The 23,313-nt window shown below is 44.2% G+C and overlaps 1 protein-coding gene across 2 annotated transcripts in view; it reads right to left on the minus strand.

Annotated features, from left to right (window-relative positions):
- The window catches only part of LOC106605026 (ubiquitin carboxyl-terminal hydrolase 45), a 50,706-nt gene extending 28,714 nt beyond the window's left edge, over nucleotides 1–21,992 (minus strand). For both annotated transcript variants that reach the window (XM_014200249.2, XM_014200248.2), the window contains exons 1-5: nucleotides 21,706–21,992; nucleotides 17,679–17,787; nucleotides 17,232–17,401; nucleotides 16,926–17,026; nucleotides 16,527–16,627 (exon numbers count right to left, since the gene is read on the minus strand). In XM_014200249.2, the coding sequence (XP_014055724.1) occupies nucleotides 16,527–16,627; nucleotides 16,926–17,026; nucleotides 17,232–17,401; nucleotides 17,679–17,781 (475 nt within the window). In that variant the 5' untranslated portion in view covers nucleotides 17,782–17,787; nucleotides 21,706–21,992. The remainder of the gene's footprint in view (nucleotides 1–16,526; nucleotides 16,628–16,925; nucleotides 17,027–17,231; nucleotides 17,402–17,678; nucleotides 17,788–21,705) is intronic.
- Nucleotides 21,993–23,313: the final 1,321 nt, after the last annotated feature.

A 23,313-nucleotide genomic window follows, 5' to 3' on the forward strand; every position in this document is an offset into this window, starting at 1 on the left:
TATTTTGTCACATAAACTGAAATTAGGCAAACTATTAGAATTTTAGCGACCAAGAAATGGCGGAGCAATTTCTGCATAGTGCATCTTTAATACACAAAATATCTCTGCATGGTTTGGTGAAGTTTAATTATGAGAACATTTACAAAAGAGGTTGAGCAAGATCTAAACATTTGGGAGAAGTTGCCTGCTTCCTTACAAACAAGGGTTGCTTCCATAAAGATGAGTATGTAGCCACGTATTCATTTCCTAAGCAATGATGATCCCACTCTTTCCGCCACCAGGTTATTGGGTAAGGATTGATAAACTTGTACGTAAATACCTTTGTCATTCCAAACATCCTGTTTGAAGTACTACAACGACCGAAGGGAAATGGGGGACTTGCATAACCAAATGTTTATATTTACCACCAGTTTTTCCAGTTACGCCTACTTAGATCATGGTTCGATCAGTCTACACCAGTCTCTTGGAGAAATATTGAGGAGGAACTCGTTTTTCCTATTAGATTACAAGAGGTGTTATTTTCTGGTATAACTATTAAGAAATGCATGTTATATTATGGTCCCATTATCTCCAATAGAAAATATCATTTTAGGAGGGTTGAAAAGTGAATAGGTGGTAACTGGAAGAGGCATCTCCATACCCCTCTGTGGCATAACCAGGCAGTTACTTCAGGTACTAAAGCATTTGAGTCAAGTCTGGTCTGCGAAAGGGGTCAATAATCTAGGGGAAATACATGTATTGAACTCAAATCAAATCTTATTAGTCACATGCGCCGAATACAACAGGTGTAGGGCTTACAGTGAAATGCTTACTTACGAGCCCCTAACAACAATGCAGTTTAAAAAAAAATACAGATAAGAATAAGAAATAAAAGTAACAAGTAATTAAAGAGCAGCAGTAAAATAACAATAGCGAGACTATACACGGGGGTACCGGTACAGGATCAATGTACAGGGGCACCGGTTAGTTGAGGTAATATGTACATGTAGGTAGAGTTATTAAAGTGACTATGCATAGATGACAACACAGAGTGGCAGTGGTGTGGAGAGGGGAGAGGGGCAATGCAAACAGTCTGGGTAGCCATTTGATTAGGTGTTCAGGAGTCTTATGGCTTTGGGTTAGAAGCTGTTTAGAAGCCTCTTGGGCCTAGACTTGGTGCTCCGATACTGCTTGCCATGCGGTAGCAGAGAGAACAGTCTATGACTATGGTGGCTGGAGTCTGGCTATTTTTAGGGCCTTCCTCTGACACCGCCTGGTATAGAGGTCCTGGATGGCAGGAAGCTTGGCACCAGTGATGTACTGGGCCGTACACACTACCCTCTGTAGTGCCTTATGGTCAGATGCCGAGCAGTTGCCATACCCGGCGGTAATGCAACCGGTCAGGATGCTCTTGATGGTGCAGCTGTAGAACCTTTTGAGGATCTGAGGACCCATGCCAAATCTTTTCAATCTCCTGAGGTGGAATAGGTTTTGTCGTGCCCTCTTCAGGACTGTCTTGGTGTGCATGGACCATGTTAGTTTGTTGATGTGGACACCAAGGAACTTGACGCTCTCAACCTGCTCCACTACAGCCCCGTCGATGAGAATGGGGGCGTGCTCGATCCACTTTTTCCTGTAGTCCACAATCATCTCCTTTGTCTTGATCACGTTGAGGGAGAGTTTGTTGTCCTTGCATCACATGACCAGGTCTCTGACCTCCTCCCTATAGGCGGTCTCGTCGTTGTCGGTGATCAGTTCTACCACTGTTGTGTTATCGGCAAACTTATTGATGGTGTTGGAGTCATGCCTGGCCGTGCAGTCATGAGTGAACAGGGAGCACAGGAGGGGCCCCTGTGTTGAGGATCAGCGTGGCAGATGTGTTGTTACCTACCCTTGCCACCTGGGGGCAGCCCATCAGGAAGTCCAGGATCCAGTTGCAGAGGGATGTGTTTAGTCCCAGGGTCCTTAGCTTATTGATGAGCTTTGAGGGCATTATGGTGTTGAACGCTAAACTGTCGTCTATGAATAGCATTCTCACATAGGTGTTCCTTTTGTCCAGGTGGGAAAGGGCAGTATGGAGTGCAATAGAGATTGCATCATCTGTTTCTCTGTTGGGGCAGTATGCAAATTGGAGTGTGTCTACGGTTTCTGGGATAATGTTGTTGATGTGAGCCATGATCAGACTTTCAAAGCTTTTCATAGCTACAGACGTGAGTGCTACGGGTCAGTAGTCATTTAGGCAGGTTACTTTAGTGTTCATGGGCACAGGCACTATGGTGGTTTGCTTAAAACATGTTGGTATTACAGATTCAGACAGGAAGACGTTGACAATATCAGTGAAGACACTTGCCAGTTGGTCAGCGCATGCTCGCAGTACACGTCCTGGTAATCCGTCTGGACCTGCGACCTTGTGAATGTTGACCTGTTTAAAAGGTCTTACACACATCGGCTGCGGAGAGCGTGATCACACAGTCTTCCGGAACAGCTGGTCTCATGCATGTTTCAGTGCCATTTGCCTCGAAGCGAGCATAGAAGTAGTTTAGTTTGTCTGGTAGGCTCGTGTCACTGGGCAGCTCTTGGCTGTGCTTCCCTTTGTAGTCTGTAATGGTTTGCAAGCCCTGCCACATCCGACGAGCGTCAGAGCCGGTGTAGTACGAGTCGATCTTAGTCCTGTATTGACGCTTTGCCTGTTTGATGGTTCGTCGGAGGGCAAAGCGGGATTTCTTATAAGCTTCCGGGTTAGAGTCCCGCTCCTTGAAAGTGGCAGCTCTAGCCTTTAGCTCAGTGCGGATGTTGCCTGTAATCCATGGCTTATGTACATACGGTTACTGTGGGACGACGTCATCGATCCACTTATTGATGAAGCCAATGACTGATGTGGTGTACTCCTCAATACCATCGGAGGAATCCCGGAACATATTCCAGTCTGTGCAAGCAAAACAGTCATGTAGCTTAGCATCTGCTTCAAGGGGTATGCGTTTGGGAACGCATACCGTGATTGGACGGGAATGTAAAAATTCACTCTGATGTGTCAGTTATTTACTCTCATCTTCAGTTGCTAAAGTGGAAAGATCTTTCAATTGTTAAAGCGTGGGTAAAGGATATGACTATTAATGAGGCTATTGATTGGGAGAATGTCTAGGAGAATATATTTCACTCAAAGAACCCAAACCATCATGTAATACATTTGAAGCTCATTGGTCATACTTGACAACACTTGTAAGATTACATGCAAAACAGACTCCAGGCCCAAACTGTGACCTATGTTCCCTCAATACACTTGGCACATATAAACATATGATATGGGATTGTCCTGATGACTTCTGGAGGAAAGTATTCTCTCTGACACGATTGATAAAACTGTACCCCTTGAACAAATTCCTCTGTTAATGACGGATCAGGTATGCAGCTGAATAACAAACTGCAAGATTTGGCTGACTTGGTTGACTGCTGCCAAAAAACTTGTTCAGCACTGGTTGCCACCACATGACCTTCATATGAGGAAATGGTTGGCTTATTTTCAGGACGTGGTTATGTTGGAGCCACATGTTTTACAGTATGCCTTGTTAGGGATTAGGGTGGCGGGGTTAAAAAGGAGGAAAAAACGTTTTTTTTTGTATTGCCTAATAAAAACAAATTGCAAATCTGTCAAGACGATAGAGGTTATTCATATGATCAAATATACCGCCATTCCACCACAAACAATTTTGAACTATAAATTGAATTTACAAGACTCACTGAATTGATGTGCTGTATGAAACATATTTGGGATGTTGACATACAAAATAATCACTACAGTAGCTATTAGTCTAGAGCAGAGTATTGTCACTATGGTTGAAAACTTGAATACACCAGCCACAGCATAGGGCTAGGCTAAAGAAAATTGATATCCAAAACCTAACTTATCAATAGACAAGCTAAATGACCTCTCATTTCACATACCACCTCAAAAGCCTATGAAGCAGTGTCCTCACACTAAAACATTGATGCAGATGTAAGAGGCTTGTTTGATTAATTTCACAATTTAGAATGGGACCATAGTGGAGAGCCAAGGACAGCTCTCGTCATACAGCAGTAAACAGGCAGTCAAGAGGAAGGCTGGGCAACACCAAATGTCTTATTAATTTGTACATTTGTTGTGACTGCAGGGCATGAAAAGCCTGCTTTCTTGCCATCTGAGGCCAAAAGAGCCCACTGCCCTGTTAAACCTACACATGCAAACACACACGCAAATACACACAACACACACACACTTTCCAAGCTGTTGCTGGCCACATTGCTTGCCTACATTAGTGTGCAGTGGTGGGAAAAACTACAGAAGCACCCTTGATTAGCTTCCTAAAAGGGACCACCAGGGTAAAAGCTTTTTTCTTATGGGCATTACCCACTGACTGTAGATCAACACTACATCACATGTAGAACAGGAACCCTGGATTTAAACAAGGGTCTTATGGGTTGACCAGGGCCCCCAAAAACAGAAAATCGATCCAACTGTGACGCTACAGGGTTAGAGGGTTATCCAACATGTCACATGGTAAGAGTTGAGTTGTATCCTTTGAGAGATGCCATGTATATGGGCACATAGAATAAATACATTGTTTTCTCATGGTTGAAGGTCCTAGATGAAAAAGGCTGAACACATAAAACCAAAATGTCAAAAAGAGAAAGTGTGTCTAGCTCCATTATATAAATGGAATGCATTGCACAATATATTATTTATTGTCTCTTTTGGGAGGGAAATATTTCTAGCGCACAAATTATGTGTTTATTTGTCAAGAGAGAAAAAAACATTAGCTTTTACCAGGTAGAGCATTCTGTTCTACTGTGGCTAGCATCTTTCTAAATACATAACACCAGTAACTAGAAAGTTAAAGTTTTCACTGAAACAATAGTAGAATAACCAACATATTTTGTATGAATGGCAAGATTGAGGTGGGAGCAGCCATATTAAAGCCCCTACGTAGGCGTTTTCATTTTATTTTTAAATCAGCACTGTGTTTTTCATTAAAATAACTCAAAATATATATTTTTGGGAATTTATTTCCCTGAGCCTCCTTTTGCCATCGAAATGCTCAGTGCACTGGCGCACAACCGTATATGGACCTTGGCTTGAAAAGGAGATCCAACAATTGTCAGCAGAGCAAGAACCTGGTCACAAGGCTCAGTTCGCCGATCAAATATGCCTTTCGTCCTCTCCTGTGAAGATGATAGCTTCTCTTTAGCCATTTCACCAGCGGCGTACAGGCGTCGCCGGAAATCACACACATAAGATAACAGGGACTGAGGTGGCTCAGGAGACTTCCAGTCATCCTGGAGAACAGATAGAAGTCCACGCAACCTATGTCCAAACACAAGGTCATTTGGACTGAACCACGTGCTCTCCTGTGAAACCTCCCTAGCGGCTAACAGTAACCAAGGCAACTCCTTATCCATCTCAGTACAATAAGGTCTCAACAAAGACTTAAGTGTTTGATGGAAACGTTCCAGTGCTCCTTGACTTTGCACATGATAGGCACTAGACAAATTGTGTTTAATATGGAGCTGTTGGAGAACCTGACCAAACAGATTAGAGGTGAAATTAGATCCTTGATCACTCTGAATGACCTTAGGGATTCCAAACAGTGAGAGAAACTGAGTGAAAGCTTTTAGCACAGACTTAGTGGTGATAGACCGGAGAGGATAAGCAGCAGGAAACCTAGTGGTCTGTGCATCACAGTGAACAGGTAACTACTACCCTTTTTAGAACGAGGCTGAGACCAACAGTCAATCAGATACTCAAAAGGTTGGCTGAGTACAGGAATAGGACACAGTGGTACTGGCTTAATAGCTTGATTAGGTTTACCAGTTAATTGACAGGTGTGACCAGTTTTGATGAACTTAGAAACATCCCTCTTTAACCTAGGCCCAAAAATGTCTTAATATGCGATTGTAGGTTTTCCCTCACACCCATATGTCCAGCAACGTCGTTGTGGGAAGTAGTGGGAAAGTAGTGACAGATTTCTTTGTGGTATTCTCGTTAGCCGGCGCAGCGACCAGGTCGCCACGGCTCATAGAACGTGTCACTCAACACTTCTGGGAAACTCTGCGCACTCGCATCAGGAATCCCTACAAATGACGGCTTAGCGGAAACCACTAGAGACGGAAAAACGACAGGCCATAAACGCTCACCAGCCAAGTTATTCCCAAGGATAACGTCGATACCCTCAATAGGCAATGAAGGACGCACCCCCCACAACAACCTCACCTTTCACCAGTCCACAATCCAACATCAGTTTATGCAATGGGACTGACAGAGTGTTCAAACCTATTCCCCGAGTCAGTCTCAGCAGAGAAGGGTAACACAGACTCCAACACAAACGATTTAGAGGCACCTGTGTCTCTCAGGATCTTCACTGGCACTAGGTCCTTACTTCCTAACATAGACACAAAACCCTCCATAATGAAAGGTAAATAGACTGGGTCAATATGGACTTTCACATCACCTTGAGCACGAGACAATGTGTCAGGAGTGAACTGATGTGGAACAGGCGCAGCCAACGCCGTAGGCTTAGATTTAACGTAAGCACACGTACTGAATTTACCCCTAGCCCTGAGAACCGGACATTCGTTTTTCCAATGACCTGAACCTTGACAGTAGTGACACTCTTGACCAAAGTCAGCTTTACCACGGGAGTCAGGCTCAACCCTAGTGAACCAAAGTATCTCGGTGAGCGAGGCCCAAATCCCTCCAAACGCCCCCACTCACTCCAAATACGGGGCTCTGCAAAGACACTTTTGTAAGTCAAAACATACTCGTCCCCCAAAACCGCAGCTTCAGCGGTAGTCTTTCATTTTCGTTCGTTAATGTACGTGGCTATATGATCAGGGATTGTGTCCTTAAATTGCTCTAGCATAAATCAGATCACACAGCCCTTGGAAAAGTCATAACTGCAGAGGCGAAACACCAGCGATTAAACTGAAGATAACTCTCGCGCAAACTCAACAGGAGTCTGTTTATTATCCCTTTTTAAAGTTCGAAATCGTTGACGGTAAGCCTCAGGGACAATTTCATAAATCTGTAACACAGCCATTTTAACCTTATCATAACTGACACTGTCGACTAAGAGCTGAATATGCTTCCTGCGCTTTACCAGTCAACACACTGCAACATTAAAGTGCAGTCAGAATCAGGCCAACTCCTAGCGTCAGCAACACGCTCAAACAACAAAAAGAATGTCTCAGGGTCCTTCTCATTAAATTTAGGCAACAACCGTAAGTTCCCAACGATATCAAATGTGTCCGGGGCACGGCCAAAAGAGGAACGACCCCTAGGTAAATCTGGGTCACCTTCCCAGAGCAAACTCTCCCCTGAGAGCTTTCCTTCCCTAACCAGCTCTAGCCGCTCTTGTTGCAGCTTGATTTTAGCACGCTCCAAATCCTGTTTAAATTCCAATTCCTTTTCATATTTTTCACGGTCATGCTCTAGTTGTAACAGAAGCAGTTCTTTCTGCTGTTCAAAAAGAAGACTACTAGGACTAACAGATGGAGCGGCCATTGTAATGTTACGAGGAGGCGGCAAGTCCTCAGCAGAGGCTGCCCCAGTGGTAACTTCAAGAATACCACTCGCCATCAAAATCACCCTAATATAAATTGTTTGACGTTTATCACTAATTTCAACCTTGTAGTGTTCAGAGACATTCAACAGCTGTTCTTTAGTACATAAGAGAAGTGACAATCACACTGCGCACCACAGAAGAGAGATGAGATATATATGGAGCTTCCCCAAAACCTACAGTAACTCAACACTAGTCTTCGTGCAGATTTGCGGTGGGTAATTACGCACTGTAGCCCGCTGGCAAGGAAATAAACCACCCAGCACGCTGGCAGATTCCCACAAGCCACGGATGTGCCCCCGAGACACCTGCTCAGTCCACAGACACCACACAAAAAGAACAAAATAACCATGACCAACGTATTCCAAAATGAAAGCCTAACAGGGGGAAAAGGCTATAGCTCCGAATAGCAAGTTTCACTACCCTATCCAAATCTCCCGCTGAGGTACACAGTCGATTGTACTCACCTCAGACCGATGCCCCAAAAACCAGTGGGGCAAGAGTTTCCAGGCTGGGCAGGGGCCTGGAAACTAACCAAAGTACTCTATCCACCGCAGTGGCAAGTTTACCAAAAACAAAAAAAGTCAACCAATACTGGGCCTACCAAACTCAAACTGTAACAAAAGATGCAAACAAAGCACCGCCAGAATTTAACATTAACTCCACGTTTTCTCCCAAACACAACACACATACTAGTAAGCCAAACGACACTAGTATTAGTCCTTCATAATGCAACAAAGTGTTATACGCCAAAATGTCTAGGAACCAACCTTATGATCCTGGATGAGCCCCCACTTGTCACGAACCGGCTCGAAGTTCGTAACAAAAGGGAGACAACGTGGAGACAAGGAATAACAAAATGTATTTATTCAATAAAGTAAACTAAATACAATTAACAATGGTGTGTGTAATCAGTAATGTAAGTGAGTGTTTTGCATGCATAGATGTGATAAATGTGGGGTGTTAAAAGGTGCCAAAGCAAACAACCAAAAGGCCACAAAAATACCACAACAAAATCTATAAAGGTGTCTGCATGGAGAGAGTCTCTCCCAATGAATGGGGAAGAGGTGCATTTATCCTGGGACACACCCAAGCACAGGTGTGTCCCATTTCTCTGACGACCCTCCCGGCTGCGCCCACCGACATCCTATTAAGGAAAACAAGAGAAAAGAGAAAGAATTCGGCAGACAGAGTGGGAGGGTCGTCACACTGATCGCGTCGGGATGTCAATACAAATTTCAATATTTCTACATACACAGCCCTGACTGGCAGATAGGATCAACTAGACTCTAGTCTAGAGCCTACCCCGCTTACCCCTTCAAAGTAGGAGGATACATTATGCAAATAAATTATGACTGGTCATTTGTCAGAATAATACTAATCAGATTGTGATGTCATGCTGTGGGCCAAAAACTCCATCCCACCTAAACATGCTGAAATTCAAATACAAAAAGCTCTTACACTAGTAAAATGGCATTATCATAAGTTATTTCAACCTCATAGTGGGGAAATATCATTAAGAAATAGTGAAAATCATGTTATTGACTGCACTGTCCCTTCAACAAAGTTGACATGGGTTCTCTCATTTGCTATTGAAGAATCCCCATTTTCCATGTCATCAGCTTTAGAAATCGAGCTGTGGTTCTTATACAAAAAAATGTATTGATACGTTATGAGATTGTATGCTGGTCTGAAAAATGTAATTAAAAAGTATCAGCTCAAAAAGCACAAGCAATCTATTAAACGTATAGCCATCGGTTTTGGTGTATGAGTAGGAGAGGCATGTGGAAGAAAATACTAAAGATCCCATACAATTGTGTGTGTCCTTGCTGTTGCAAGTACAAAAATAACAAAGAGGGTTGGGGAAACATTTCTCACTACCAGAAAATAATGGGCAAAACGCAGCGAGCACCAAGCTCTGATGCCTATTGAAAGGAAACATTTTAATTTCCTCCACAAAGACACCCCAGCTGTGTTACAAGCCGAAGACTAGCTCCCTGAGGTCATGTCTCCTTTTAGTGGGACTCTGGTACTTGAGCTGAAGGCCTTGTTGGTGAGAGAGTACAGTTAATAGATTTTCTTTCTTCCCTGAGCTGTTGTTGAACAAAACTATTATGGATTTAGAAAAATTCTTGCTGGGGCTCTTTTGTGCCTGGGGTCTATGGTAAAAAGAGAATACAAAAACAGACTGCCTAAAAACCTGGCCTTCAAGCAGAAATGCAATTTCACCAGCTCCCCATCTGACAGCAGCAGTCCATTTTTGCCACAACAATGGCTGCCTGCTTTCTCTCCCAGCCAGTGTGGAACAATCAGGTGGGAAGAAAGGTAACGGGTAATGTATAGGTAAAGGGGAAGGGATGTTGGCGCCCAGCAGTGTTCACCCTCTGTGACCCCTCAACACTGGACCCCTGCCACCCCCACAGACTCAAAGGGACTGATCAAAAAACAAAGGATCAGGTACATCGACATGTGACTGATGCATCGTGCAGGTTTTGTTTATTCCACTGAGTGAGTAGATGGGTGACAGGAAGTTATTTAGAGAGAACACCATGTTTCATGAAAAGGAATGCCCAGCTCTGCCATCACAACCAGAGTGAAAGTAATTTATGAGGGAACAAGATGGAATTTCAGTTCTGTGTAGTCCTGTACGCTTTGTCAAGGCAAGTGAGAGGACGACTGGAGAATCTAATTGGATACTGGTATGTTCAAACCGCAGTGCCCTTGAAGCTGAGGAAATAATACTGGAGGTACAGCACCATTCTGTGATTTCTAAAGACACAGGAAGAGACTTGTAAAGTCCAATACAAATAAACTCAGATACCAACAACAACAAAAAAACAATGTACCTATTCACACATTCTATACAATTCTAATCAAATCAAAATTGATTTGTCACATACACGTGTTTAGCAGATGTTATTGTGGGTATAGCGAAATGCTTGTCAATTGAAGGAATGTGTGTGTGTGTGTGTGTCCAGTCATTGAGTGTGTTCATCCCTGGGAATGCGCTGCAGCTGTTTATCTCCAGCACTTTGGAGTCGTTGTTGGACCCTGGCTCCCACAAGCATGCCCCACAGGCCCTTCCCAGAGGTGCTGAGACATGCAGCGTTGGACAGGGGGCACAGTGAGGTGGGAGGGGGGGGGCTCAGCTCAGTGGCAGGACCCCACACAGCTGCTCTCGTTCTTCAGGGAACCCAGCCGGGGAGCGTCGCTCAAGCGAATAATGCCACTAATGAGTGTGGCCATGCGGCACAGGCGGGGAACTGGAGCGTCACTCCCACAACACTACAGCCTGCCTGACTGACTGTGGTGGACCAGCCTAAGCTTGGACATGAACATGGGGCAGGCGGGAGGAAGAGCAGCAGAGCTGGAGGTAGGAGGCTCAGGACAGGCAGGAGGCTCAGGACAGGCAGGAGACATCCATAGGGCAGATCAGTAAGGGCAGTTGGTAGTCTTTAGGCCAGGGAACTTTATTAAAACAGGGCATCACAAGGAATGTGAATCTACCATATGAGAGATGGGGGCGGGGGTCTAGGAGAATGTAGTGGACTGGGTGAGGGTGGCTCAGCTGGCTGGGATAAGGTGGAATTGGCTTGGTCTGTACAGTTTGGGATACGCATGGCTAGGCTACAAAACCACTTTTGTGAAGAGGCAGATTCATGAAACAGTCATGGCGAGTGCAGAAAAGACAGAATACAGACATTTCCAAGGAAATGAATCCTGTACAAGCCCCTTCACAAAATAATTTACCAAATCGCTTATTACATATCATTTCAATAGGAGAAAAAGCTGTACAATGAATCAGCTTTACAAGTTTTCAGTTGTTGCCACCTGTGTGGCCTCCAAACAGCAGCTTTTCATTTCAGTGATGTCAGCAGTTAAGCCATACTGTGGCCCTGACCAACATGAATGGGGAGGTCATCACAGCTTTCGTGAACTTAAAACCCACCTCAGTGCATATTTTAATGCAGAAATGTGCTGTAACAAAGCTTTGAACATTCTTGAACCTGATGCAACCATGGCAAATGATTTGTTTTGCACAGTAATACCTCTGTTATTACATGCAACATTCTCAGAGGATTGTTGACCTATACGGAACATGATGGTTAACAATAGGGATGTAATGACTCACCAATAAACATTTGAACTGGGGACTGATGCGTAAGATATATGTGCATCTGTTGCAGTACAAACCGATCCAAATTAAGCATGCATCGGTCAGAAAACCCATTCAAATGTTAAGAATCGCCTTCACAAGTGATGTTTTTTACTCATCGTTTTATTCCAAAAATAAAACATAAAAAAAATCTGTTATGACTGAACTGTTGCGTCCTCTCCTTCAGTTCAGTAGTCTATTGAACTTCTATGCATGTAAGTGCATACAACTGTCTGATAACAACTGTGCACACAGTGCTGTTTTAGTTGAGTGACAACCAATGTTAGGTCATTGTTAGGTCATTGTTACCAAATGCGCTGTAGACAATTGTACCGGAGTTTTACCGGAGTTGTGTAGCCTACGGGAGTGGAAGCAGCAACTCCGATCCAACTGCTGATTGGGGTTTTCAATCATTCAGATTGTTCAGGTTCATCATAAGAAATAGTTTTGCTTTAAAGTGTCAGTATATTTGGTCATTTTTACATGAACAGCGCAACTTCATAAAAGGACAGCAATCATTTCGCATTCATTGGTCAGAGCTTAAATTCCAAACGGTCTAAACCAGGGTTCCCCAACTGGCCCCCCAAATTAATTATGGATATTTTTTTCATATAAAAAATAAATAAATAAATAAATAAATATCTTTTTTTTTGTATTTAAAATAAATCTCACACCCGAGATGCAAAAACTCCCAAATGCAATGTCCCAAGAAGGAAGTTACCCTACCTAAATAATGAAAAAGTAACATTTTAACCTAATTCATGAGGAGAGAATGCAGGAGACGGTCAACTAATAAAGCAGGCAGCGGAACATTTTGTTGTGCTGCTGAAACGTAAAGCTGCAACCGCAGTGCAATCAATAGGAGGTGAACAGCGCCTGGTGCTGATAATATAGCTACCTTGTTATGCAACATACAGAGAAAAACTACACCAGTCGAGTAATTCATTTAAACAATCATCTTAATTTTAATTTGACCTCACAAACAGCAAGAGGGCTTAATTGGAGTCTATTTCTTACGAGCCTATGCCTATGTAAAATAACAACTGGCTGAGGTAGGCTGAGACTGACGCTTAACAGCATCTTCCACAAAAAAAAAAAAATGGCCTAACCGGACAAAAATGTAGCATAAATAAAACAATATTTTAAAGAAAAAAAGGCAATGTCTGAATGTCTGTATGGTCTTCCCTGTGGCTCAGTTTGTAGGGCATGGTGTTTGCAACGCCAGCATGGTGTGTGCAACGCCAGGGTTGTGGGTTCGATTCCCACGGGGGGCCAGTACAAAAAAAAAATTGAAAAAAGAAAAAAATGCATGAAATGAAATGTATGCATTCACTACTGTAAGTCGCTCTGGATAAGAGCGTCTGCTAAATGACTAAAAAAAATGTATCGGGATAGCCTGTTCCCGTAACGACAGAACAAACAAAACATCCTGTCAGCTTGAGACCTAAATATCCCTGGATAAGCACTCACGATAATGTTAGTATTTACTAAATACAGTCATATAGGCCACTAGGCTACTTACTCAATCGGAAAAGTTGTATTTACCCTTGGTCACGATCTTGTGGATGTCGGGTGAGATGGATGTGATTTTGACCTCGATTGACTTATGTGAAAGCCGGTTCCTGTCGTGAGTCTATATTGCGTACATAGAGGAAAATGAGTACTATTACAGGTGTAAGTCAATCCAAACATTGTTAGCACGTAAAATGCAAGTATCTTTATTGTGCTGTATTCCTCTGAGCATCCCACCCAAAACACACAAGGACTCAGTGTTCCTGAGCGCATCCCTGATTTGGCTCAATGTCTGGAATTCAATCAGCTCAGTTTGAATTGCAGCCTCATCTAGCGAGAGTATCGTTTTCTTAACAAAGGAGGAGAATTCTCCACCTGGGCTGACTGTGAAAGGATCACGTACTAACGCAATGATATCTTTGGGCATGCTGTAGTCTTCAAATCTGGTGGAGAAGTTGTCCCTCAGGTGCTTGATGAAATCTTCCACCACCTCTGTGACAATGCTGCGGCCTGCAGTCGTTTCTTCAGCGTGCTGAAGTGCAATAGCCTTCCAGATGACAAGTCCAAATCGAACAACTCAAACTTCGAAGTAAAGGCCTCAAGTTTTTTCACCATGTCCACAACAGTTTTTCCTCTTCCTTGTAACTACAGATTTAACTTGTTTATGTGACAGAATGTTAGCCCAAAAAGCAGTGTGTGTACATTTACGTCATTTAGCAGACGCTCTTATCCAGAGCGACTTACAAATTGGTGCATTCACCTTATGATATCCAGTGGAACAACCACTTTACAATAGTACATCTATATCTTTTTTTTTTTTTGGGGGGGGGGGTAGAAGGAATACTTTATCCTATCCCAGGTATTCCTTAAAGAGGTGGGGTTTCAGGTGTCTCCGGAAGGTGGTGATTGACTCCGCTGTCCTGGCGTCGTGAGGGAGCTTGTTCCACCATTGGGGTGCCAGAGCAGTGAACAGTTTTGACTGGGCTGAGCGGGAACTATGCTTCCGCAGAGGTAGGGAGGCGAGCAGGCCAGAGGTGGATGAACGCAGTGCCCTTCTTTGGGTGTAGGGACTGATCAGAGCCTGAAGGTACGGAGGTGCCGTTCCCCTCACAGCTCCGTAGGCAAGCACCATGGTCTTGTAGCAGATGCGAGCGTCAACTGGAAGCCAGTGGAGTGTGCGGAGGAGCGGGGTGACGTGCGAGAACTTGGGAAGGTTGAACACCAGACGGGCTGCGGCGTTCTGGATGAGTTGTAAGGGTTTAATGGTACAGGCAGGGAGCCCCGCCAGCAGCGAGTTGCAGTAATCCAGACGGGAGATGACAAGTGCCTGGATTAGGACCTGCGCCGCTTCCTGTGTAAGGCAGGGTCGTACTCTGCGAATGTTGTAGAGCATGAACCTACAGGATCGGGTCACCGCCTTGATGTTAGCTGAGAACGACAGGGTGTTGTCCAGGGTCACGCCAAGGCTCTTAGCACTCTGGGAGGAGGACACAATGGAGTTGTCAACCGTGATGGCGAGATCATGGTGTAACTTGCAGTTAAGGCTTCAATGTTTCTGCGTCGGGCCTCTATCTGGGGCGGGAAGGCCACTTTGAAAGTTCCATGCTGAGATTCATAATGATGTCTGAGATCAAATTCTTTGCAAACAGCGACATTTTCATTGCAACTAAGACACACTGGCTTGGCATTGGGAAAATATGGTAAGATGAACGCATATCTCTCTGTACATTCTTTCCTGAAACTTCCATTTTCATTATCCACTTTTCTTTTGATACTTTGAGAGCGACATTTTCTCTTGCTATCAAGCTAATTGTTCTCAACAAATGTTGACATTAGAAAAAGTAGTGTAGCCTATAGTAGGCTACGTAGACCTGTTTTTCCCCACCAATCAACACACATAGAAAGACAAAAATAATAATTGAAGAGACATGGTGATTTTATGAGCGTAATCTGATCAACATTATTATGTTATTGTCACTGAATTTATTATGTACTAATCAGATGTGTTAAAAATGTTGTTCAATTTGTAGTGTAGACCAACTAAATGTGCTAATATACTAATTATGTTCTGGCCCGCAGACTATTAGCTCAGAAAGAAATTGGCCCGAGACATAACCTAGTTGACGAACCCTGTCTAAACCATTCGCTTTCGAGACGGGGTAAAATCCAAAGCTGCATAATATTAATTGGCTAAATGCCATGGTAATTTCTAAATATAAATATTGACATAGTACTAGCTCAAAACATTTTGAATCTGTAAAAATGACAAGTTAATTAGTGGGTGATGGTGATTCCAAATAAAAAGTAGGGGGACAAAAAGCATACATTTCCACCACCCCTAATATTGATAGTGGTAGATGCTCAGCTGCCTACACACGCCATGGACACACACACACACACACACACACACACACACACACACACACAGAGAGAGAGAGAGGGCCACTCAGCTTAGAGAAGTAACCTCAGACAGATCCAGTTCCTGAGCTCCCTTCAGCAGCAGAAATTAATTTAAATAGAAATGTGTTAATGCAATACATTTTAGTGCATCGAATCGCTTCACATTAATTCGCACCCCAAATCAAACCGAATCGTTTCTAAGTAAAATGCATCATTCCTGTATCATATCGGAGCCCATGCAGCTAGATGTGTATCGAATCTTTCATGAAAAAAAGTGATGCACATCCTTAGTTAACAATTGTATGGGCCACAGCTGCAAAGAAAAAGGTGTCTGGATTCTGGAATCCAAAAAGCCTTGGCCACCAGGGGGAGTTGGTGTGTTGCAATGAACTCCACACCTTCAGGTGAACATCAATGGAGTTACAGGCACCAATGTAAGAATGTAGAGGAGAAGAGTCTCCACAGAGGGTTTCTGCATTCAGTAATAACCTGTATCTCTATGTATTAGCACATATTGTAAAAAACAATAGCAATTGCACTCAAAATACACAGAAGTGAAAGGAAGCTGAAGTGGCTTCTTTGAAATCTAGGCTCTAGCCTAGAAGATAGAATATTTTTTTTGACAGTGGTACTCATTTATTCAATTCTTCAGCTTTTCATTCAGTCCAGCGCCTTTGTCAAAGCCAAGAAACATTAATATTTCAATTTAAAAAGAAGTGGGAGTTGTAGCAGCACCTTGTGCGGTATAGCACTGTTTACCCACCCCTTTTCATTTCAAGTGGTAGCCTGCTGTTCTCTTAGTCTATACATAAATATACCTTAAATTGATCACCTTTCATTGAGTGGCTGGCAACCCGTGGCCTTGTCAGGTGTGTTGAATGTGTTACCTGAGGCTGCCTTGACAGAGTGCTTTTGTAGGAAGTCCAGGGTCTGGGCCAAAGCCTTCTTATTGCAGTGAGTGGAGAGCTCTTCATTACATTCAAAACACCTGTGAACGAATTGGAGAGATAGAGAGAGCAGCAAACAAAGCCATCAGCTTACTGATACGGAATTGTCATTCTTTGAGGTGGTGTGAATAACTACTGCTCACAACATTTACTGGAGATATTCTGAGGCAAAATGTAAATATTCAAATAACTTTTCAGTTCAAGATCCTCTGCTACAATGAACACAAAGGGACAGGAATAGTGCTACATTAGCCTATTTGGAATGGCAGAATGGCTGTAAAAAAAAAGTGTTGTCCTGTTATAATCTGTATATTCCATGTATTGCTGTAGGGTCCTCACCAGGCCTTCCAGGTGCCGAGGCTGATGGTGATGCAGTGGGACTCAGGGTGGAGGGTTTGGTGGTGCTTGGTGGAGTGCTGGCTCTCTGACTGGCTACAGCCCTGTGAAAGGGGTAAAGATCACTGGATCACCATTTCTTAGATAGGCTACCACCATCCATACACTTTGCCGGTCAGATTGTTACAAATTAAACAAACCGTGTTTAATTTCTGAATCACATGTCAAGTGCAGCAATTCATACATCAAAATATTGACAAAACCTTCATCGTCCCACCTTAGATAAAAGCTTTCAAAGTCCAAGCTCACCTGGAAGCCGCACTTGAGGCATACGAGGATGTCGTGGCCACTGGCTGGCTCTCCATCTATCATAGTCCTTTCCCTCAGGCAATCTGAACACATCGACCACATGCTCGAGGTCACTGCCTTCTTGACTGAGCTCAGGTCCACCGCCTTGCTGACATGCTGGCAGGTCAGCCCTGAGGAGCACGAAGTCACATAGATTTTGCTCGCTAACCCAGCATCTACAAATCCCTTAATGACCATGATTTACAATAGATGTCAAATAAAGGCAAATAAAGGCATGAACTACACGAATCCCCTGCCATAGAATGAATCAGACATGATTGGACTAGCCATTACTAGAGCAGAACATGCAGAAGGCTTATTGGGTCAATTAAACTTCTTTAGGCAGCCTGTATAGAAACATATGTTTTTTTCATCACAACAGGGAGCATGAGCTTCCCATGATCTTACCGCTAACTTCGTCCGACGACTCCTCATCTCGAGGCTTCCTCGGCTTGTTAGTCCGCTTAGTCATGTCGGCAGCTTTCAAGGAGAAGGGATCCTTTAGCCGCATCTGTAGCTGTAGATTGGAGAGACATAGGAATATCAGTACTACTCTGGGTTTTAAGCAGTGCCCAAAACCAACCGGGCCAAGAGAAAACATTGAAGGCAAATCTAAGAGCTTTGCTGCATGATTTAGTATAGGGCTGGGCAACTCTAACCAACTCAGTGACCTTGTGGTTTGAGTGTCCGCCTGAGATTGTAAGGTTGGGATTTCGATCCCTGACCGAGTCATACCAAAGCCAGTAAAAATGGGACCCAGTGTGTCTCTACTTGGCACGCCGCATTAAGTAGATTGTCCAATTTGTAAGTCGCTCTGGATAAGAGCGTCTGCTAAATGACATAAATGTAAATGTAGATAGATTGGGGGTAAGGACCTGCGATAGACTAGCGTCATGTCATGAGCCAGCGGGGTGGTGGCACTGGAATCCTCATCTCTCCCAAGTGGACATTCTCTCTTTCTCCCCTGACCCATCTGTCTATCTCCTCATTTGAATTCCATGCTGTCAGTTACCAGCCCTTTCAAGCTTAACATCCTTATCATTTATCGCCCTCCAGGTTCCCTTGGAGAGTTCATCAATGAGCTTGACGCCTTGATAAGTTCCTTTCCTGAGGATGGCTCACCTCTCACAGTTCTGGGTGACTTTAACCTCCCCACGTCTACCTTTGACTCATTCCTCTCTGCCTCCTTCTTTCCACTCCTCTCCTCTTTTGACCTCACCCTCTCACCTTCCCCCCCCTACTCACAAGGCAGGCAATACGCTTGACCTCATCTTTACTAGATGCTGTTCTTCCACTAATCTCATTGCAACTCCCCTCCAAATCTCCGACCACTACCTTGTATCCTTTTCCCTCTTGCTCTCATCCAACACTTCTCACTCTGCCCCTACTCGGATGGTATTGCGCCGTCCCAACCTTCGCTCTCTCTCTCCCGCTACTCTCTCCTCTTCCATCCTATCATCTCTTCCCTCTGCTCAAACCTTCTCCAACCTATCTCCTGATTCTGCCTCCTCAACCCTCCTCTCCTCCCTTTCTGCATCCTTTGATTTTCTCTGTCCCCTATCCTCCAGCCCGGCTCGGTCCTCCCCTCCTGCTCCGTGGCTCGACGACTCACTACGAGCTCACAGAACAGGGCTCCGGGCAGCCGAGCGGAAATGGAGGAAAAACTTGCCTCCCTGCGGACCTGGCATCCTTTCACTCCCTCCTCTCTACATTCTCCTCTTCTGTCTCTGCTGCTAAAGCCACTTTCTACCACTCTAAATTCCAAGCATCTGCCTCTAACCCTAGGAAGCTCTTTGCTACCTTCTCCTCCCTCCTGAATCCTCCTCCCCCTCCCCCCCCCCTCCCTCTCTGCGGATGACTTCGTCAACCATTTTGAAAAGAAGGTTGACGATATCCGATCCTCGTTTGCTAAGTCAAACGACACCGCTGGTCCTGCTCACACTGCCCTACCCTGTGCTTTGACCTCTTTCTCCAGATGAAATCTCGCGTCTTGTGACGGCCGGCCGCCCAACAACCTGCCCCCTTGACCCTATCCCCTCCTCTCTTCTCCAGACCATTTCCGGAGACCTTCTCCCCTTCCTCACCTCGCTCATCAACTCATCCTTGACCGCTGGCTACGTCCCTTCCGTCTTCAAGAGAGCGAGAGTTGCACCCCTTCTGAAAAAACCTACACTCGATCCCTCCGATGTCAACAACTACAGACCAGTATCCCTTCTTTCTTTTCTCTCCAAAACTCTTGAACGTGCCGTCCTTGGCCAGCTCTCCTGCTATCTCTCTCAGAATGACCTTCTTGATCCTAATCAGTCAGGTTTCAAGACTGGGCATTCAACTGAGACTGCTCTTCTCTGTGTCACGGAGGCTCTACGCACTGCTAAAGCTAACTCTCTCTCCTCTGCTCTCATCCTTCTAGACCTATCTGCTGCCTTTGATACTGTGAACCATCAGATCCTCCTCTCCACCCTCTCCGAGTTGGGCATCTCCGGCGCGGCCCACGCTTGGATTGCGTCCTACCTGACAGGTCGCTCCTACCAGGTGGCGTGGCGAGAATCTGTCTCCGCACCATGCGCTCTCACCACTGGTGTCCCCCAGGGCTCTGTTCTAGGCCCTCTCCTATTCTCGCTATACACCAAGTCACTTGGCTCTGTCATATCCTCACATGGTCTCTCCTATCATTGCTATGCAGACGACACACAATTAATCTTCTCCTTTCGCCCTTCTGATAACCAGGTGGCGAATCGCATCTCTGCATGTCTGTCAGACATATCAGTGTGGATGACGGATCACCACCACAAGCTGAACCTCGGCAAGACGGAGCTGCTCTTCCTCCCGGGGAAGGACTGCCCGTTCCATGATCTCGCCATCACGGTTGACAACTCCCTTGTGTCCTCCTCCCAGAGTGCTAAGAACCTTGGCGTGATCCTGGACAACACCCTGTCGTTCTCCACTAACATCAAGGCGGTGACCCGATCCTGTAGGTTCATGCTCTACAACATTCGCAGAGTACGACCCTGCCTCACACAGGAAGCGGCGCAGGTCCTAATCCAGGCACTTGTCATCTCCCGTCTGGATTACTGCAACTCGCTGTTGGCTGGGCTCCCTGCCTGTGCCATTAAACCCCTACAACTCATCCAGAACGCCGCAGCCCGTCTGGTGTTCAACCGTCCCAAATTCTCTCACGTCACCCCGCTCCTCCGCTCTCTCCACTGGCTTCCAGTTGAAGCTCGCATCCGCTACAAGACCATGGTGATTGCCTACAGAGCTGTGAAGGGAACGGCACCTCCATACCTTCAGGCTCTGATCAGGCCCTACACCCAAACAAGGGCACTGCGTTCATCCACCTCTGGACTGCTGGCCCCCCTACCTCTGAGGAAGCACAGTTCCCGCTCAGCCCAGTCAAAACTGTTCGCTGCTCTGGCACCCCAATGGTGGAACAAGCTCCCTCACGACGCCAGGACAGCGGAGTCAATCACCACCTTCCGGAGACACCTGAAACCCCACCTCTTTAAGGAATACCTAGGATAGGATAAAGTAATCCTTCTAACCCCCCCCCCTCCTTAAAAGATTTAGATGCACTATTGTAAAGTGGTTGTTCCACTGGATATCATAAGGTGAATGCACCAATTTGTAAGTCGCTCTGGATAAGAGCGTCTGCTAAATGACTTAAATGTAAAATGTAAATGTAATGTCCAGGGGATATACTTGTTCATCAACCTGCCTCACGCTACAGAAACAGGATATCTATTCTAACTCGTGCAAGGTTACTTACTTAATGGGCATCTCTGGCATTGATGAGCAGCTGTATGTGCAGGCTTTTGTTTCAGCCCAGCCCCAACACACCACCAGATTCAAAGAATCACATAGTCATGGTCTTGAATTGCCACCAAAATTAGAATTAGTTTAATCTAGTGTGGGTAAGAGCTGTAAAGTGGCCAGACTGATGATGCCTGGTCTCCAGAGTGAACTAACGTTAGGAGGGCACAGTCACACACACACAATAATCTAAACGACAATAGCTGAAATCTATTTTGTTCTGTAAAGATGTCGACAATGGTTCATTCAACTAATTTATAAAGTCATCAATTTCAACATGATGTAAAAGCATATGACACAGCTCTATTTTGTAGAAGGCCATAGCTACAAAAACAGAAAATTAAACGTTTGTGTTTCCACATCTATTTTAACTGGGTTACACTTAATATAACAATATAAAACCAAGTCAACGTTTAGCTAACGCAGTGCATGACAAGTTAACTAACGTGACAAGTAGCTACTAGTACTGTCAAATTGGTCGCCATATAGACTGTAACGTTAGCTAGCCAAGTTAACTAGGGAGTTCGTGGTTTTAAAAGCTTTTTACTACTAGCTATTTAGCTGGCATGCCACAATGCCTCTGAAGATATAAAAAATATGATGTTGCTAACATGAAACAACTCACCTCTTTGATTTTGCCCTTAAACTGGCCAATGAGCTAGCAAGTTAGCTAGCTAGCTAATATGTCAACACACTGTAGCGTCGTAGCTTATTTCAAACGATTGAGAACTTTATTGTATGTCATACACGATAAGAAACTCGAATGAAGTCCATATAATACTTGTAGCTAGTGTCCAAACGCAAATTACAGTTTCAGTTATAATCTTGACTTTCTAAAACTGTCGGGAACATCGAAAGCTAGCATCTGAACCCACAAAAAGTCACATGGTCAAATTGCTGAAGTCAACATGTGACGCAATACGGTGGCTGGTTCAGCTTAAACACAGCTAGCAGGAAAGGCGAAGTTATGATGGTAGGAAAGTAAATTATGGAGCTATATTCTTAAGAAAATATGTATGATCAGCGTATGCTTGTGTAAACATACTACATATTTGATCTGAGAAGTGTGTTTTACTGTTTTTTTGTGTGATATGTACACTTCGGCGCACGCGCAATGTTGCGCATGTCAGTCAGAAGGACGGTACTTGATTGTTTTGCAGTTGAACACTTTCTGGGAATGAACGATTTTGCATCCGAAGAGCTACATTTAGCTTAACCTAACCATTTTCCTAACTGTATCCTCATTATCCTAACCTGCCACGTTAATTATCTTAACCAGCTACGTTAATTATCATAACCTGCTACATTAGTTATCTTAACCTGCTATGTAAACATTTTTATTTAACCAGGTGGGGAGGTTGAGAACAAGTTCTCATTTACAACTGCGACCTGGCCAAGATAAAGCACAGCAGTGCGACACAAATAACACAGAGTTACACATGGAATAAAAAAACGTACAGTCAATAACACAATAGAAAAGTCTATATACAGTGTGTGCAAATGAAGGTAAGATTAAGGAGGTAAGGCACTAAATAGGCCACAGTGGCAAAATAATTACAATTTAGCAATTAAACACTGGAGTGATAGATGTGCAGAAGATGAATGTGCAAGTAGAGATACTGGGGTGCAAAGAAGCAAAAAAAAGAAATATGGGGATGAGATAGTTGGGTGACTTCGCCGAAGTCAAGGATCGGTAGGATAGTCAGTTTTACGAGGGTATGTTTGGCAGCATGAGTGAAGGATGCTTTGTTGTAAAATAGGAAGCTTAATGTGAGTCTGGAAGGAGAGTTTACAGTCTAACCAGACACCTAGGTATTTGTAGTTGTCCACATATTCTAAGTCAGAACCGTCCAGAGTAGTGATGTTAGACGGGCGGGCAGGTACAGGCAGCGATCGGTTGAAGAGCATGCATTTAGTTTTACTTGCATTTAAGAGCAGTTGGAGGTCACGGAAAGAGAGTTGTATGGCATTGAAGCTCGTCTGGAGGTTTGTTAACACAGTGTCCAAAGAAGGGCCAGAAGTATACAGAATGGTGTCATCTGCGTAGAGGTGGATCAGAGAATCGCCAGTAGGAAGAGTTATTCCAAAATTCATTACAGTTTAAACTGTTCAACAAGTAAAAATTCAGTCCAACATTAATTCAAAATTCTAAATAATCAACAATTCAAACTATAAGTAATCAATTAAAATTAAGCAAACCAAATAGTCATCCAATCAAACAAAAGTAAAGAGG

The sequence above is a fragment of the Salmo salar genome, chromosome ssa05 (genome assembly GCF_905237065.1).
Source record: "Salmo salar chromosome ssa05, Ssal_v3.1, whole genome shotgun sequence".
Taxonomy (NCBI): domain Eukaryota; kingdom Metazoa; phylum Chordata; class Actinopteri; order Salmoniformes; family Salmonidae; genus Salmo; species Salmo salar.